Source organism: Labrus mixtus, chromosome 4 (genome assembly GCF_963584025.1).
Source record: "Labrus mixtus chromosome 4, fLabMix1.1, whole genome shotgun sequence".
NCBI lineage: Eukaryota > Metazoa > Chordata > Actinopteri > Labriformes > Labridae > Labrus > Labrus mixtus.
Window position 1 is genome coordinate 16809350 of NC_083615.1, and position 18916 is coordinate 16828265.

Consider the following 18916-nt stretch of genomic DNA (forward strand, 5'->3'; position numbering starts at 1 on the left):
CTGTATTTTTATCCAACTAGAGTCTCAGGGGGAAAACTCAGCGTCTTCATTTCCTACAGGTTCCACCAGAGAGAATTGTGTTTTTTTCTGTCAAGCTTGTATTCTGTGTTCAGTTTTGCATGTTTGACAGTTTACTTTTTAAAAATCTTTCTGTCAGTCAGCGGTGAAGTGATCTGTCAGAGCTGCTCTACATGAGTCACCTCAGACGTGTTGACATTTGATTCTGCAGCGTCTCAGTCTCGGAGGTCCCCAGGTGTCTGCTGCAGCTTGGTGACAGAGAAGTGAACCCCCCCCCAGGACCAGATATTTCCTAAATTTATCTGAACTGTAACAGGAAAAGGAAACTTGTTTCTTGTAAAGGTTAGACTCGCATAATTTTCACATCTTTCTCAAAACAATAGTCATGTCTCATACATATTTTGTTAGATTGATTTGCCAAATTTAAAGAAGAATTTGTTTCTTTTTGTCATTCAGACTTCTGGAGATTCATTAACTTGAGTGTTTTGTAAAGAAAGACGGTTATGAACTTCTGTCCTCAATCTTCTGGAGATTTCAAGGAATTGTTCTCTTACTGGAGCGAGGTGAATAATTAATTTATTCTTGTGTATTTCCATGTTACCAATTTCTATTTTACTCCACTTAAATTATTTGACATTTTTTATCAAGTTATTTCTCATATTCAGATTATAAATACATCGGAAGAAAAACTAGTGATCAAATGACATCAGCACCACCTATATGTGCTGAAGAAATAAATGAATATTAATCTAATATGTATTATATGCATCATGAAAACATTTCTTTTGGTTCTTTTTTTCTTTCAATCCTGAAGGCTAACTTCATATTTTTGCATTTTATCAGGAGTGCGACTCTATGTGTGTGTGTGCGTGTACTTGTGTGCATGTTAAACATACATTATGGGGACATAATTCTGAAACGTATTCAAACTGTGGGGACCTTTTGTACCAAAGGGGAAAAAAATTTCCTCATACTGAAATCAATTTAATTTTAGGGGAAGACTTGGTTAAAGGTGTCATATCCTCTGAAGGGATTGCAACACTAGTGTGTGTGTGTGTGTGTGTGTGTGTGTGTGTGTGTGTGTGTGTGTGTGTGTCAGTCAGCCTGTCAGTCTGTCAGTCAGTTTGACATCTGCTGACAAGCTTTTAAAGCTTCACATCTGTTTGTTGTCTCTGATCATAAAACTTTGATGTCCATCAGGTGACTTTGTGGAGACACCAAGGACACTCTTGAGTCAGTCTTCATCATACTAACAAGTTTGTTGTAGTTTAGTTTTAAGCTTTGGTCTGGTTTCTAGTAGTTATATGAACAACTAGTTACTTAGTGATTTCATCCCTTGATAGTATTTTTTTGAGTCTAAGACCATCTGTAGCTGACGTGACTTCAGGTCTTTGAGTATTTTAGTTAGTTACTTACAGTGTCTTGCTTGTTTATTGTAATGTCTTCTGTGTGAAGTCTGGGGTCACCGACAAAAAGTAAGCTGTAGCAAAATTGCCAGAAGTCCACAAACACACACTCCTTAAAAAGCTAATTATTTATCATAAAAACTTTATTCGGAGAAGGAAGAAACTCATCATATAAAATCCTTCCTTGTCAGTTGTGTAATGTAGATATTTTACTGATCCTCTGAATGCTTTGCTCCTCAGACTGCAGCTTTTTCACAGCAAATATCAAGCTAAAACAAACTTTGCAGTCATCAAATGTAGAAAAATAAAATCCTCACAAAGGAATGACACATGATGATGAACAGAGACAATAGAGACAATAGACACTAAATCAACAGTCAGCAGCGTCTCTTGCAGCTGTAAAAATTTGTGCAGCAGTAGCGTCCTTATCGGGCGCTCTTGGAGCAGCAGCCTCGAAGGAATTTCTTGAAAAAGTTTCTGAACTCAGTGTTAAAGACGGTGTAGATAATAGGGTTGATGGCGCTGTTGACATAGCCGAGCCACGTCACCACGCTCATCATGGCCGGTGGGACGTTGCAGTCCTGACAGCGGGCTCGCAATGTATGGAGGACAAAGAAAGGTGTCCAGCAGAACAGGAAGGCACCTGCAGAAGGAGGAGAGATAGAGGAATCATAGATTAGGTGAGTTTCTCTTTTTTGTTAGTCAGGTATTTCAGGTTTATTTAGCTTCATCCAGCCAACCCTGTAAGGGTGGGAAATAAAACCAATGTGGAAAGTCCTAAAACTGCAGTTACTGAGTGGCCACTTGAGGCTTGATCCAAAAGCAGTCAGTCTCTGTTAGGCCCCGTATCAAAATGCTAAAATTTACAGCAGAAATAACTATGTTTACAGCCTAACAGCTTTTGTCTCAATGGCCCTGTTCACATCTTGCATCAACATCCATCCTGGGTAAGCTGATAACAAGTGGATATACTTAATGCTAGGTCAGTCAGACAACTCAGGTTAGCATTGTTTCAAATATTTATTTCAGCAGCAGAACAAAGTTTGAATGTGGATCATCACTCCTCGCAGATTTATTTTAAATGCAGTAATTGAGGAGTGATGACACAATGTCTGTAACCCCAGAGCCTGCAGGTGGATGCTGGGGTGGTGGGGGTATTTAAGTGCAGCACTGGTACAAGACAGTAAAGCAATTACAGGGAGACACCAGAAAGCTTGCTGCTTAAATAGACCTGCTCAGTTGGGAGGATGTGTGTTGTTGGCGGTAGTGTGGTGAGTTTAGTTGCTCATTTAATTGCCTTAGAAAAATTAAGAGATTTGGTTGAACACAGCCAACTCACCACTTGCTTTCCCTTACAGACACTTATCCTGTGATGGCACAGACTTTTTGGAGCACTTTGGGTATCGTATATTTCAGTATCATGCTGATGGATTAGCTAGTGACCTAATTGGAACTCTTCATATGGGGTAGCTGTTAATCCATGACATTTACTGTTCACCCTACATCGTGACATAATCTGTTCCTTGAGAAGAAGGAAATCCTGAGATGTTGCTCTCTGGTTGGGATGAAAGTTGCATTATTTTGTTTATAGTTTAGTTGAATACTCCTTTCTGATTGGTCAGATTAAATGTCAAGGCATGGACGAACAGCTGTCCTCAGACTCAGCCATCGTTACCACAGATATGTTTGAACTTCCTTGGTTCAAACTTGTAGGATGATCAGTACAGACTTGGATTTAAATGCATACAAACTATTAACCTTTCAGGCTCATTTTTGTCTTTTTTTTTTTTCAGACATCAGTAATTCTCTAAATGCTTCCATGCCAAACACTGAGTTTGCCTCATGAGCCATCAGGTGAGCAGTTGCAGATTGATGAGAACTACCTGCACACTGAAAATTGTGTCTCACCAGCTTTGCGTAATAATTGGATTTCAGATTAAGGAGCTGCAGGATTAGCTACTGTGTGCTAAAGGGAAGCACTTCTGCGCATTAGAACCAACACTGGTTGCTATTAATAGTTCAACCTTTTGTTAAAGTGGCTCTGAACAGACATCAGAGGTAGAGGTCAGGCATCCAAATACCAGATACATTATCAATAATGTGTTTTTTTTTTCTTCTTCCAATAACTTAATTTAAATGTTTGTGAAATAATCTTCCAAGAGTGACCAAATGTGGCTGTTAGCTAACGGTTCTTTAGTCCTGTTTTCTTTTGGAGGTCAAGCGAAATAGAGGGTCAAACTTCAGCTGCCCTTGTAATGATAGCAATTTTATTGTGAGACATTTTGGCATCAAGGCCCAGGTCCTTTGTAGTGAAGATCATTATATTGATCATTATTGAGCTTCATTAGCCTGCAGCCTTTTGATTTTTCAACATTACTCACTTTTTCTCTCTTTTTTCTTTTTGCACCACAGTAAACATATTACTGTCAAATTACCAGACTTCTTTCTGTGGGTTGAAAGATTACAAGTAGTCATGAGAGCTATAACTGCCCAATCAGGGTCTCCATCGTAAGGACCATGCCATGCTATACAAGGCCATGAGATGCCATGCTATACGCTGCAATGCAATGAAGGAAATGTCTGAAGAGAACATTTGTTTTGATCTGAAAATCTGCTCTGAAAGTGGCATTAGAAGCCTTTAAAAAAGGAAAAGTGAACTCACCCACGACCACAGGAAGCACCTTCATGGCCTTCCTCTCTCGGCTGTTGATCTTAGCCGTCTTCCTCCTGCGTGGTTCAGGGTTGAACTTGATCTCTGCTAAGCTAACTGTTCGCACGGGGCCGTCAATGTACACCGACGGGTTGAAAGGCCGATCTTGATCGTCCGGTGTATCCGTAAGTTCTCGCTCTATGATGGGCGGGAGAGGCGGTGGCAGTGAGGCCAGCGGTGGCAGCGAAGCGGCAGCCTCCTGCAGTTTGCGGCAGGCTTGGATGCTGTTCCTCAGTTTGGCTTTGCGCGCCTCCTCCCAGCGCCGCAGGCCACGAAACATGCCGCAGTACAGGAACAGCATGATGGGACAGGGGATAAAGAAGGAGCACACGGACGAGTACAGGACGTAGTCGTCATTCTCTAGTTTACATTCCGTGGGGTCGCGACCCGGCACGTTGTTGATGCCGAACATGACGGGTGATGCCACCGCCAGAGCCAGGATCCAGGTGGCTGATAAAAGCACCGTCTGACGCAGGTCCACGTGCTTCCTGTTGTAGTTCAGAGGGATCAACACGGCGATGAACCTGAAACAACACATTTTGGAAAAAGATCTATAAATGCAGTATATAAAATGTATGTTTTTAAGTATAGTTATGTCCTTATTCCTTCCCACGAGAACTATCCAACATTCCTTCCGGGAAGTTCAGTTGGGAATTCGCATGAATGTCAGAAAACATTTGGGCATATTTGTGTAGAATTTGTTGAAAATTTCAGGGTTTTCAGGAATTTTTCAGATTTTCTTTTTTTTTATTTTTACTTTTGGGATTATTAATAAGGATTTTTTTGGAATACTTCGGGAGGGTAGAAATTGTTGCCTTTTCAGAAACATACTGGAATTTTCCTCAGGATTTTGAACAAAAATAGTTAAACAAAAAGTTCCCCATGGACTTCTATTCAGCACAGAGAAATGTTGTGTAGGTTTGTCGGGAATATTCATGGATTTTAGAAAACTTAAACATTTTTTGCAGAAACTTTAGGAAGGTTTCCATTGTTTTTGCTTTCTTAACTTTTACCTGAAATTTGCAGAAACCTTTGGTATTTTCTATCAGGAATTTCAAGAAAGTATTCACAAAAAAGTTTGCCATTTTTATAAGCACTGAGAAATGTTAGTAGGTAATACTTAATCGTAAGATTGAGCAGCATGTGTGAAGCCTGAGAGGTCAAACTCAGGGCAAGAAAAGTTGAGTTTCTCAACTTTATACAACAGCTTTCATACATTCATGAGGCCTGAAGTGGCTCACATATTCAATACCATACAGATGGAAAGCTTTAAAGCAAAAAGTGAAAGCAGTACAAGACATTTTGACAGACAAACAAAATTAACTATCAACAAATAATGTCACTAATGACAAAAAAAACATGCTTTAAGATACAAAAACTCAGACTATAACATTACTTCTAATTAAAAGACAGATTTAAATTCCTTTAATCTTTAATTTCTTTTTAAGGCTTAACATTAAACATTCTGAATATTCAAATTGCAACAACCATCTATCCATTATCTATAACGCTATTCCTATCCTGAGAGAGAGCATTTACTTTGGTTTTAAAATCTGCTACTAAAGTCGCATTGTCTTACTTAGGGTACTTAATAAAAAATACAGAGCAGAAAGGCGCTCCAGTCTGTGCTTTTTTGGTACATTTGAGAATGGTGTGAAAAGAAAAGCGGTGAAGAACTTTTGTGATCTGTAACAAACAAAATAAAGTAAATCTTTGATGCATCGGGTGATAGATTCAAGATTCTGCTTATTCTCACCATGATAAAAAATGTAAGCATGGGAGCGAAATGTCATTCTTCTCAAAACAGACGCATACATAAAAACAAGAACAAGATTAATGCTAAAAACAGTAACATTACAATATGAAAAAAACCCCTTTATAATTGATTTTAAAAGATCAAGGATGCCTGTGCTGTGTCTAATACATTAGGGTCATGTGAGTCATTTTCTGACTTTTGTGACGCTCGAGTTAGAGGGAAGTTACAACAATCAATACAGACTTGTGATAAAAGCATGACTTGATGTTTCAGAATTTTCCTGACTTAAAAACAATGTGGCTTTGACCCGTGGACCTTGATGAATATCAAGTTGAATTTTGTTCTTTCAGGCCTCTGAGGATTGAGTGCAGGTTTTTCTCTGGATAGTTAGGTTGTTTCCTCATTATTTCAGTTTCTTCAAAAGATGATTTGTTTAATGACGGCCTCCGCTGAGTGAAACAACATGTTCTATCCAATTGAAAACTCCTCCAATGTGAACTGTACAGAACAATGTTCACAGATATTTGAGTTTAAAGATCAACCTGAACATGAATAATTGGGAAGAACAAGCTTTTTTTAAATCACGTCAATGGAGTTCATCCTGTGAAGAAGATGGATAGTCATGTCAAAGTTTTATCAGTCATCTTGAGACATTTATCTTTGATGTCAGTGTTAGATGGATGGACAGACAGCTCTGGTAAAAGCGTAGTGACACAGCTAGCTTTGAATCAAATTAAATTGATCTTGGAGCCCTGACCTGCATCTTTATTATGTGTTTCTGTTTGACCAACAGAAAACTTAGCTGTTAAACTTTGTTGTAAAGAGTCTGGCTTCATGTGTTCAGAATTTTATTCTGACTTTTTTCTTTGTCAAATATTTTTCAATCTTGTTGTTTCCATCAATCAATCTTAATTTTTGTACAGCGCCAGTTAAATTTCTTTTTTTTTTATCTCAAGACGCTTTACAACGAAAGCAGGTCCAGGCAGTACCCTTAATTATATTTTTAACAGAGATCCAACATTACAGGCTAAGCATGGAGATTCCGCCACCAGGGGGCTCTCACTCAAAACAATAACAAAAGATGACGGCGAGGCTGGCGGGGAAACATGGGAGTTCTCTCTGCCCTCCATCACCCATGAAAACGAACTCTGTGATGACTATAGTCAAGACAAACAGGTGAAACCGAACTGAGGAAGAGAATGTGTTTACCGACGATGTATCCAAGTATAACGTACATGACGTTTTAATCACAGCAGCACATACAGCAACTTACTGTATTCAGCGGTCTTTGACGTAACATCCGGTGTTATCACAGTAACGATAAACATGATGTGTCTGACATGGCAGCCGCCACAAGACACATACGTTACAACTATAAAATCACAGATTCCTCTCTCTTTAAGACCTATTGGAAATATTTGAGGTAATGTAAGTACGCAACAAAATAATATTACATAGGTTTAGACCATTTTTTATTTATGTAGATGTTTGAATGTAAACATTGTAGTAAAACTCTACATATTGTAGGTTAAAAAACACAATGAGAAGAAGACTTGGTACATTTAGCAGAGTAACAGTGGCGAGGAAAAACTTCCTTTAAGAAGCAGGAACCTCGAGCAGAACCAGACTCATGTGCATGTAGAAATATCAAGCCAAAACGATGACTATTATGATAACAGTATATTATTTATGGTTTCATTTTCTTCTGCAAACAGAGCATTAAAAGTGAAGGTTCTGTAAATGGGAGAATCTGTTAAAAACAACCCCAGTTAAAGAATATAAGGAGCAACACAATAAAAAAAATCTAAAAATGATAAGAAGCATGATATAAACACGAATAACTTCAAAATAACTACACGCACTAATCATGTTAATAATTTCAATCCTCCGAGGTTGAGCAGACGCTTGTTTTTTTCCGTCTGATATAAATCTTCCTAACCTAAATCTTGACAGAATCAGAGCACTCTTGTTTTCTTCTTCTTCAGCGTTCCCAAATGAATCACACTCACAGACTTTTTATTTTTTCTACTGGAGACACTTTGACCTTTCACAGCTCCAGAGAATCACAAGTGGAACTAATCCCGTTTATGATATCTCCTTACAGCAATTATTGCAAAATAAGAAGTTAATCATGTCATTAGTTTCACTTTTGATTGGCGGGTCAGAATATCTGCTGTGACAGCTCTTTATTGAATCCTTAATTTAAACAGATTGATAGACGATAATATCTTTTTTTACAATATGAACATGGAAAACAATACCAAACTGTTAAAAAGTTTAATGAAGAGAGAGATTTTTAATGACTGATTGCATTTGATAGATACTACAATGTGAGCTGCAGCGTTACTGAAAATGGACACTTGCAGTGTGCCAAACACAACATGTTCATTGCCTGGTACTTTTCAAAGGAAGCTGTAACTCTCCTGAAGCTGTTTGGAGAACGATGACTTCCTTTTCGGCATGATAGCTAGCCTGCCTGTCGCTGCGCAGCAGGTCCTGTTAGTATGATAAGCTAGGCTATAAGCAACAGCTGCAACCTTGAGATTGATTGAGGTGTACAGACGAATCAGTGTTTAACTTTGACTCGTAGTGGATTGGTGATGTTCCTCGGCAACAACATTGATTGACATTTATGCTACAGACAAATCAGTGATGCTAGCATGGTGTATTGTTGTGTTTGGTTAAAACCGGGACAGGGACTGTTAAAAACCAGGGCATATTAGTGTTTTATAGATATTTGAGACTCAGACAATGGAGCTTGAGAAGGGGTCCTGGTCAAACCGGGGATGGAAGGTCACCCTAAGCAGACAGCCTTCATTAGCTTCAAATAGAGCCAGGCATCAATCCACTCATCAAATTCTCTGCAAGAAGCTAATAATTGCTTAAAATCCTTAAAAAAAAAAAAAAAAAGCTTGGATCATGTGGATCATGATCCAAATCATGTGATACGGATTGTGGAGTGACCTCTTTGACTTTCAGAAACAAATATGAAATATCCGCCCCTTCATTCAGAAACCATCAGCCCTGAGGTTCCTGCTCCTTTTCAGGAAGCTGGTCATCTTTCAGTTTGTTCATCATCAATCATTAGACCTGCCCAGAGACCAGAAGATTCCCTCCTTCAACAGCAGGTGGATTCTCTGCAGACCTTCAGGATCTGTTCCCTGTCCGGTCTGTTGAATAATTCAGACTCTGTCGTCCAGCTAAACCTCTAACTGCTGCCGGCTGCCTCAAAAAGCTTCAGATCATCACCATCAGTCCACGTTAGCCTCACTACCTCCATCAGTCTTTGATGTAATCATATTTTCCTTGAGTTGGGACATCAGATTTAGGTTTTTTAGCTCAGATTTTCATCCTTCAACATCATCTGAGAGTTTGGATAATCTAATTTAGTAAAAACCGCACAAGCAAAGAGCGAGTGCTGGCAGTTCATCACCCCAGACTCATCCCTCTTTTGGGGCTCTAAGATTTGCTTAATTTTTCTTTTTGTGTAGCTTTTACAGGAAACAGACAAAGTTAATGTGGTGTTTTTTCAGAGTGATCTGTTTTGTGACAGTCTGACCCTGACCACCTTCAGATGGAGACCTGAGAGTCTCAGCAAGTGGTCTTCAGGGCTCACGTTTGATAAATAAGCTGGTTGTTTCTGGGTGACCCCGACCTGAGGGTGATTAAATCTCTGGTTATGACGCTGGATGTCTGAGTTATAGCTGAACTTTGGCCTCATCCTTTTAATCAAGTCTACAGAGTTTCCTCTGATATCTCTGCAGGAGTTTGCAGGAGAGCTGGATCTGGATCACTGCAGCTGGAGAAACTGTACTGTTTGGTATTTTGTCATATCTTACTGTATCATATTGTTGCATATTTTATTGGACTGTATTGTTTTATGTCTTGTTGTAAACCAATCTGTAAGATATCTACTAAATGATAAAGTGAGCTTACTATAAGATCAGACATTAAGGAAACATGCTATGTTGAAGTGCTGGCTTCTCTGACAACAATGCAGCAGCCAGTATGTCCTCCTTCTAACTTTAGATTCTGGTCCTGAATGCTCTGGATTTGTTTGAACCAGAGAAGGTAGGCGGTTTTAAGACACCCCCACACGGCCGTTTTGGACGCCCCTCGGTTTACCAGATATGAGAGCAGTTATCAGGTCAAACCAACAGGTGTTGCAGTGATGGAAGCGGGCAAGAGAACTGGTTCAGATAGAAGTGATTGTACTCGACCTAAAAAGCCTCTGCATGTTTCTAATAAGCTCCACGAGCAGAAACGTGCTCAAACTAGAATCAATATTGGAGATGCTTTTGAAAAATGGAGAGAGGTTAGAACACAGAAAGGTTTACTGAGCTGGCTAAACACTGAAGCTTCAGTGTCCACCACATGGCAACCTGCTTGCACATCGTCTCCGGGGATGAGGGGGCGGGGGGAGACAGCTCTCTACATTGTTTCGAAATTGGACTGCAGTATCCATTTTAAACTCTAGGTGTCATAGTTACATATTGCTCCTTTAAAGCACTTTAAAGAAACACAGAAATAAAAAAATAAAAAAATAAAAATAGTAAAAAAGGCAAGAAAGGAATCGTAATGATAGACAGATGTTTGCAGGTGAGCACTGACCTGTCGATGCTGATGGCGCAGAGGTTGAAGATGGAGGCGGTGCACAGCATCACGTCCATCGTCATCAGACCGTCACAGACGGTGGTGCTGAGGGTCCAAACTCCACCCTCGAACTGAAACACACAGAAACACGTTGGGTATGTTTACTTTTAAACAACACACAAAACTTTACAGACACACAGGCCGTACATTATTCATCACATGACATTCCCGGGTCTCATTTGTACCTGCTGCTATTTGTTTGTTAAATAGCAGATTCATTTTAATTTCTTTTCTTTTTTTTAAGATTTATTTTTGGGCATTTTGTGCCTTTATTGGAGAGATAGGACAGAGGATAGGGTCTGAAATCAGGGAATGACATGCGGGAAAGGAGCCACAGGTCGGATTGGAACCTGGGCTGCCTGCTTCGAGGACTACAGCCTCCATACATGGGGCGCGCGTTCTAATCACTGCGCCACCAGCACCCCAGATTTTAAGTTCTTGCTCGTTGCAAACTGCACTTTTATTTGGATGCTGGAGCATCTTTGCTGGGCTTTCTTGTTTCATGTTTTATGTATTTATGAACCATATCTTTCATGGATTATTTCTTAGTTTTGTTAATGTGTTGTATGTTTCCGTCTGCAAACAAATTTCCCTGTGGGAACAATAAAGATACCTTCGACCTTTGACCCTTTGACTACACACACAAAAAACAGGGTATAAAACAAACAATGCCAAACAGCAATCAAAAGTTCATGTTCAGCGAGGCCTTTTGTTCAGGACTGCTGTGACTTTTGTAACAGCAGGGATCAGACTTTCCCCAAGGTGACCCCCTCTGCCCCTCACTGCTTTAAGGACACTTAACAAAACAATCAACAAGACACAAGACATGGGCGCGGTGTGGAGTCAAACAGAGTAAGGTCTGTGCTGTCGCTGAGGAGTGTGTGCCAGTTTAACCTTTACTTTATACTGGTTTTTTTCCCAAATTTTGGTTCAGATTTTTTTGTCATATTGCCTTCAATGTATCCTTATTTTGCCTTTATTGTAAAGCACTTACTAAACTTTAAAAAAACGATAGGTGTAGTAGCAATTTAAAATAAATAATTTGACTGATTTGCAGTGAACCAGGACACATAACCCAAAACAATGTCAACACAATGCTTTGTTCCTAAAGGGGGGGCGTCTCTATTTGTTGTTGTTTTTTTCTTGAATATTTGTGACAGTTTGTCCCGATCAAATCGACCGGCCTGAATGACGTGTTTGTATTCATTGTTGTGATAAAAACAAAAACAGTTATGATAACAAAACGTGAGGTGTGAGGGTAAAAGCTGTGATGAATAAAGAAACTGACACAAAGGCACGCGACAAAAATAGACGCCACAAACGGACAAACTTTGACCCCTTCTTATTGTTTTTATCCGGTCCATTGTTGATGAGGGGCCCCTCATGGGAAGTAAAGGACAGACTGTGTATGGGACACAAAGACTGACTGTTTCAGGAAATACACTGCACCAACACACATTATTTTACTCCTGAGGTATGCATGAAATTCTGTTTTCCTGTTTCCTGTTAAATTCAAGTTAAAACAAGTAAAACAGTAAAAAAAGGAGGGGATGAGTAAAAAAGTTAATTAAAATAAGGTATGGTTCTAGGTCTGCACAGTGATGTCACATGAGGGGGCGGGGCTTCTTCAGAAGGTCAGCTGTAGTTCAAATCTGACATTTAAAGTTTAAACACTGAGGGTACAATTATTGAAATGAATCCATACAAAACATACATTTAAAAACTATAAATACAAAAATATAAGTATTTTAGATTAGCTTATATATAAGTACAACAAAAACAAATAGTGTTAATAAAAACATCTAAAAGTTCAATTCTTTTTGAGGGCTAAAATGCAACAAAATATAAACATATTAACCATAAATTTTGTTACAGAACGTTGAAATTAAATGCATCAATAAGATTATGATAATTATTGACACCTCAATGTGTTCTTCACCTGAATACTGTTTGATTGTTTTATTTTCATGCTTTTCATAGGATTTTATTGTTGTGTACTTTACGGTTGGGATTTGATAAGTGCTTTATGCTATGTATCTTCTCTATAATAATAATAATACATCTTAATTTGTTAATGTACAAAATGCCATGTTTAAAGTTATCTTATGTATTATTATTATTTAATATTATAATTTCATTTAAAGGCCTTTACATACATGTAGTGAAGTGACAAACTACAAACTGATCTCTTTAGTGAAGTAAAAGTTCCCAAAGGTGAAATGAATCTGAAATAAAAACATAACTTTATTCTGACAAACAGAATGTTTAAACTTTCTGACTTTACTTAAACCTTCTGTTCCTTCTTCTTAGTCTATGTCAGTGGTTCCCAAGCTTTTTCTGCCAGGCCCCCTTTGGCAGATGAAATATTTTCACCCCCCCCCCCCCCCCCCATCCCTCACTGTATCGAGACATCAACATTTATCGATATACTATATATCGATACTAAACACAGCGTTAGTCACGCTCTTTGATAACACATTCCTACAGTTTTAGGATTGAGCTCTAACATAGTCTGCAAAAAGTTCAGAATAGAAACTTCTGAGTTTGAGACAACAAATAAAGAGAAAAAACTGACGAGCGGCTTTAACAGAGGAAGCAATTAAAAGTGACACTGCAGCATGAAAACTTCCACATTTTTAAGATGTTAAAACACTCATTGCTCTAAATAGATTTTTGTAACCCGACTCTCTGAAGATGAACAACTCCTGAAAAATAAAAACCAGATGAATGTCTTCTAAGATGTAAACTTCCAGTGCTGCAATAATTTAAAGGAAGAATGGACAACATGTTACACATAAATCAGCAGAGATCAAGTCTATCCTGTGTAAATGTGTCTCTGAGTCATGACTGTCTACAATGAGTGAGAAGCTTGAGTCCCGCTGGCTGTGTTGTTGTCAGAGTTGTGTTTACATGGACGGGACGGCCGGCTCCTCCCCTTGTGTGTAAAAGCTGTTTAAGTCAAGAACTAGAGAGAAGAAGAAGAACATACTCACTGATTATTTGGATGTAAGAGTTTTTAGATCACGGTCATTCTGTGTTAATTTATTTTCAATGTGTAGCTACAAGCTAACTAAAGAGCGCTAACATTAGCATGCTAACACAACAATGCAGGTCGTTGGCAACTGCAGCTCGAGAAAAGTACAATTTTGTCCGATGCTTGTGCTTAATGGTGTTTAATTATGGTGCATTGTAATTCATAACTCCTTAGTGTGAACGCGAGTAGAGGAGGGTTGGAGGTGTGTCGCTGGAGGAGAGCGGAGGCTTCAGAATAGCAGTTTGTTTTGGTTTCATGCCGGTGCTCAAGGGCGACATCTACTGGATCAGAGAGTCCCATTCTTCCTTTAAAAGACCAGTGTGGGCTTGTTTTCTGCTCCAGATCTCCTCAAGTCCTGAGTGCAGCTGTGAGACTGACCCCCCCTTGTCATAACATCGGGCCCCCTGAGGGTCCACGGGCCCCACTTTGGAAATCACTGGTCCATGTGAAATTCTGTAGTTAGTTTAAATCTACACTCTGATTGGTTAATATTGTTAATAATCCTGGCTGAAACAAAACGAGGAAATCCTCACACACGGATGTAACTCTTTTTGTGTGTCTTTAAAATGACTCCTCTTCTCGTTGTGAGCGTCTCTGCGGGTCGTGTCTCGTGACCTCACTGCAGTAAAAAGACGAGTGACATGTTATACTCCACATGTTTCTCTGAGAAAGTCTCTGTTGTTTAATTGATCCATATTTATTCATTCACATATTTCAAAATATTTTTTTATTGCCAGCTTAATTGCTGAAGGAGAACTTGTATGTCTCACGCCTTAAAACGCCATAAAATTTACACTGCACTTTCTTTACTGACGTTCATGGACTGATGTATTGCACTGTCCTCTCTTTGACGATGATCATGAGAAATTAAGGTTTCAGAAAATTACATGAATCAGGTTCATATTTTAGCAAAGAGTCAAGGCAGACTTTCTCTCTTCTTATGTCAGCTCTTCCTCTCATTTCTGCTCTTATTTGTCACACTTTTTTCATCACTTGAAGTATCGTTATGTGTTCATTAATTTTACGTTATTTTTCCCCTCCTGTAGGACGATAAAGATCTAAACTGTGAGGTCAAAATGTCACAAGATCTGAGCATCAACTATCGACAAGAAAGGCTCCTGAATTTAATCAGTTCACCTCAAAATCCATGAAAACCTCCATAAGTACCAACAACCCTAAAATAATGGAATACTAACTGAATAATACACCAATTATGATATTTTAAGGCTATTTAATGGAGAGATAGGACAGTGCATAGAGTTGGAAATCAGGGAGAAAGAGAGAGTGGGGAACGACATGTGGGAAAGGATTCAAACCTGGGACGCCCGCTGCCTACTAACCACTGTACCACTGCACCACTTTTCTTGACTTTAGTTGTATTATCATTTAAAAACTCTGTAAACCCTACAACTATACGGTTAAACATTCTGCATGTATCTGAATCTGTTAAGTGATGAATCAGAGATGGATTGGAGCTGGATGTTGATGCAGATTACACGAGCTGAATAACATGTTACAGGCAGTGGTGTAGAGGTGCCTGAAGAAGTGGGTACACTCTAAATTTTTACCCAAATGAAGCTTTTAAGGGGCCGCTCCAGCAGAGGATAAACAGCCTCTGCAAACAGTGACATGTAAGACTGCATATTTAATTCACCTTAAAAGTTGATGTTTTGTATTTGCACATCAACACTCGATTTTTAGAGTAGGGATTGTCATGAAATTAGCATTAGCCACAGAAGAGGAGCAGATTTTGTAACTGGTCAACAGACTAAAGGATGAGACAACTCACATAGTGACACATATACGTGCATGGTGTCGGAGGGGATGAGTTACAAAGCAATCAAAGGCGGTAAACTGGAACACAATTACCACCTGAAATAAAATTGATTTTAGACTTAAAATCTTTTATGAAAAAGGTGAAATGCTGAAAGCAAACTAGAGCTGTACCCACTTTTAAATGTTCTGTAATTTAAACTGGTTTATAGCAGTTGTGTTGTCATATTGTTGTACATGTATTTTAATGTATCCTCATGCACTGTAGTGAACTAACTCTGATTCTTTTTTTAATTTAACAAGTTACATAATGCATTGGTTTTGCAATTCAAGTAATCAGTTGTTATTATTATTATTATTATTATTTTTTTTTTTTTTAAGATTTTTTTGGGGGCTTTTTGTGCCTTTATTGGAGAGATAGGACAGTGGATAGAGTCAGAAATCAGGGAGAGAGAGAGAGTGGGGAATGACATGCGGGAAAGGAGCCCGCTTGGAAGACAGCCTCCATACATGGGGCGCACGCACTAACCACTGCGCCACCAGCGCCCCAATCAGTTATTATTTAGAAGTGGGTATACCCTATGAGACTGAAAAATCAGCAGTATACTAAATGCATATATCCTGGATATAGGGGAATGTCACCCAACTTCTTAAGGAAACGACTAAGGGCTGAAATCAAAGTGATGTGAGGGAGTTTGGACTCATGAGTCGATCCATAATAAATCTTAGTAATTAGAAATATGTCACATGTCAATTGAGGAAAAGTCAAGCACATCTTCAGGGCTTTAATTTAAAGTTTTAAAGGGCTTTGACGTTGCCTTCTGAAATTAATAAATGAAGGGATCTCTGGTTGCCAACTGAAGTAGGATTTGAGTTTGTTGTTGGTGAATTAACGTTTCTTTGAGGGGCTTTGTCACACTTTTAACAGTTCCAGGTGGAGAAAGTTTCCACAGATAGATCTGAAAGGGAAAGTTATGATCATCAAACCTGCAGAGATCTGCATCTGGACGCCAAAGCTTAAGAAGGTTTTTATGGGGACCCTTCTACAGTTTGGGGTTCTCTGAGGCTGTGGATGCTGCTGTAAGCTGAACGTGTGAAGGAAAAAAGAATCACCTACTCTCTAACTAATTTGTAACATCTTCTCGGATTGTGCTCAGGTTGATCTCACCTCGGAGTAGACGAAGAGCGGCAGCACGAGCACCGCGAGCATCAGATCCGCCACCGCCAGGCTGACGATGAAGTAGTTGGTGGTGGTCTTTAGAGCCTTCTCGGAGAACACGCTAAGACACACCAGCATGTTCCCGCAGATGATCACCACGATCAGCAGCACCCCGAACACCAGCGCCGGCAGGTTGTGCTCCCTCGCCACCGCCTCCGGTGCTGACGCTGCCGCCGCCGCCGTGCTCAGGTTGGACGCCATCTCCGCCGCGGCTCCTCCGCTCCGTCCCGGTCCGAGCCACAGCAGCGCGGCCAGCGGGATCTCATGAAGGCCGGGCCAGACCCTGTTCCCCGCACTGTGATATCATCTTGGCTACTTGACTCAAACTCTGCAGTTGAGCTCCAGGGCGCACCGGTGCGCACTTTACGCAAAGAAACAGCGCGTAAAACAAGATGGAACCAGGTGGAATTTGGTCTTCTTCACAAATTTGAACGCTAACTCATGATTATTAAAAAGATGCAGGAAAAGTTTCGGCTTTGCTCTGGAGAAAGAACACTTATAGCCATGAAGATGGGGAGGATCAAGAGCGCGTTTAAATCCTCAAACCGTTAGAAAGTTGAGGAGCTCCATGGCTCCTCGGTTAAAAAAAAAAAGAAAAAAGAAAGAGCTCAGTTTGTTGAGTTGCCGACCATCCGGAGCGTCTCTGGGGTCAGTGAGTGTGTCGGACTGCGGGTGGTTTGAGCTCCGGTGTGTGTACCTGTAGCCTGCTAAGGGCCACCGGAGCAAAATTAGTCGATTAAAGCCGCTTATCAGCTGCGCTTTAGGTAGCGTGTCCTTCAGTCCTTGAGCTCTAGCAGGAGACAGTCTGTCCACCTATCTGCCTGTCTGTCCGAGTATATGTATGTGTGTTTGTGTGTATGTGTGTCAGAGAGAGGGAGAGAGAGAGAGAGAGAGAGAGAGAGAGAGAGAGGAGCGACCACTGCAAAAAATATCAACAGTTTTATTTAAGAAGTAATTGAATTTAAAAAGGACAGTAAATGTCACAGAGAAGAAAAACAACATGTAAAATTTGATAGAAGAGTTTTATGAAATCACTATCAAGAATCATCAGATATTTTCCTTTGAATTTTCCATTATTTCACCTAAAGATGTATTTTAGGTATCCATCTTAAAGGTCACATGTTAAACAAAATAAACTTTACCATGTCTACAAACCTCCTTATTATGAGAAAAGTCCATCCTCTCCATCTTTTACCTGCTCCACTTTTAAGAAAATGTGTGCTCAAACAGGCCGTTTGGAGATTTTCCCTTAATGACATCACAAAGGGCAGTAACCCCTCCCCCAGGTGGGTGACACTCCCACAGCTAGGTGTTTGTTCTGCCCTCTGAGTCTGCCTTCTCACAGCAACAATAGGGCATGGGGCAAGAAAAGTCAAGCCCTTCCAGAGAGGGGGCGTGGTCAGACACAGCTCATTAACATTTAAAGCTACACTGTAAAAAAAAACTAGTTGTTATAACTTTAAAAAGTTAGTGTCCGGGCTGCCTTCAAATTTTAAGTTAACTGAACTTAAAAAGATAGGTTGAGATAAATTTGTGATTATTCCAAATAAATACAATTTTCTAGTCAATTAAACTTGACATCAAGTCAGTTGTACTTCAATCTTTAAGTTCACAAAACTTTTGATCACAATTCAGTTCCTGTGAAACTATTTAGCAAAACGGTCTTTCACTTTCTTTTAACTTGAAATCCAAAGTTAAAAATACATCATCAAAAGTTGAATCCACCTAAAATATTGAGTTAAATTAATTCATCAATTTAAATTGAATATATGTATTTCTATTTTTAAACTTACATCAGTTTAGTTTATACATTTTTAGTGATTCTCTTTGCTTTTGTGTTTTCAACTTCCTTTTAAATTACAATTAAAAAAAGGTCTCACGTGAAACCTCCTCTCCACCCTGCAGGTGAGGGGGCTTTGCTTCCTTTAAAGGGCCCATATTATGCTTTTTCTGGTTTTATATGCTCTTTAGTGTGTTTTCCAAGTGTCCTGTGCATGTTTAGGCACATCTATGTGCAAAAATTAAAAGTCCGCGGAAACGCGGCTTCTCCTACGTCCTCCTGTTAGCTGTAGCATTAGCTGCATGTAACTCTCGGTTCTAGCCCCCCTCGATAAAAAATTGTCAGTGCGGCGTCATTGTCAGTGTGAGATCACTGATCTAAGCTCATTGGCTCGTTGTGGCAAGCCCTGCAGCTCATGTTGCACGCCCGTTAACTTCTGTAGCACGCCCACGATATGCCGTAGCCTGCGGTAGCACAGTAGTGCTAAAGTGCTAATGTTTATGCTCCCCTCGGACGGAGCCAGTGGCTGCATTCCCAATATGGTAAAAGAGGCGGGACATTTCCGAG

The 18916-nt window shown here is 39.7% G+C and overlaps 1 protein-coding gene across 1 annotated transcript; it reads right to left on the reverse strand.

Moving 5' to 3' along the window:
- Positions 1-1549: 1549 nt before the first annotated feature.
- On the reverse strand, positions 1550-17920 carry drd4a (dopamine receptor D4a). The gene is made up of 4 exons (XM_061036102.1): positions 16519-17920; positions 10502-10614; positions 4087-4658; positions 1550-2067 (listed from the first exon to the last, which is right to left on the reverse strand). The coding sequence occupies exons 1-4, from the start codon at positions 16768-16770 to the stop codon at positions 1850-1852; spliced, it is 1155 nt and encodes a 384-aa protein (XP_060892085.1). The 5' UTR covers positions 16771-17920; the 3' UTR covers positions 1550-1849.
- Positions 17921-18916: the final 996 nt, after the last annotated feature.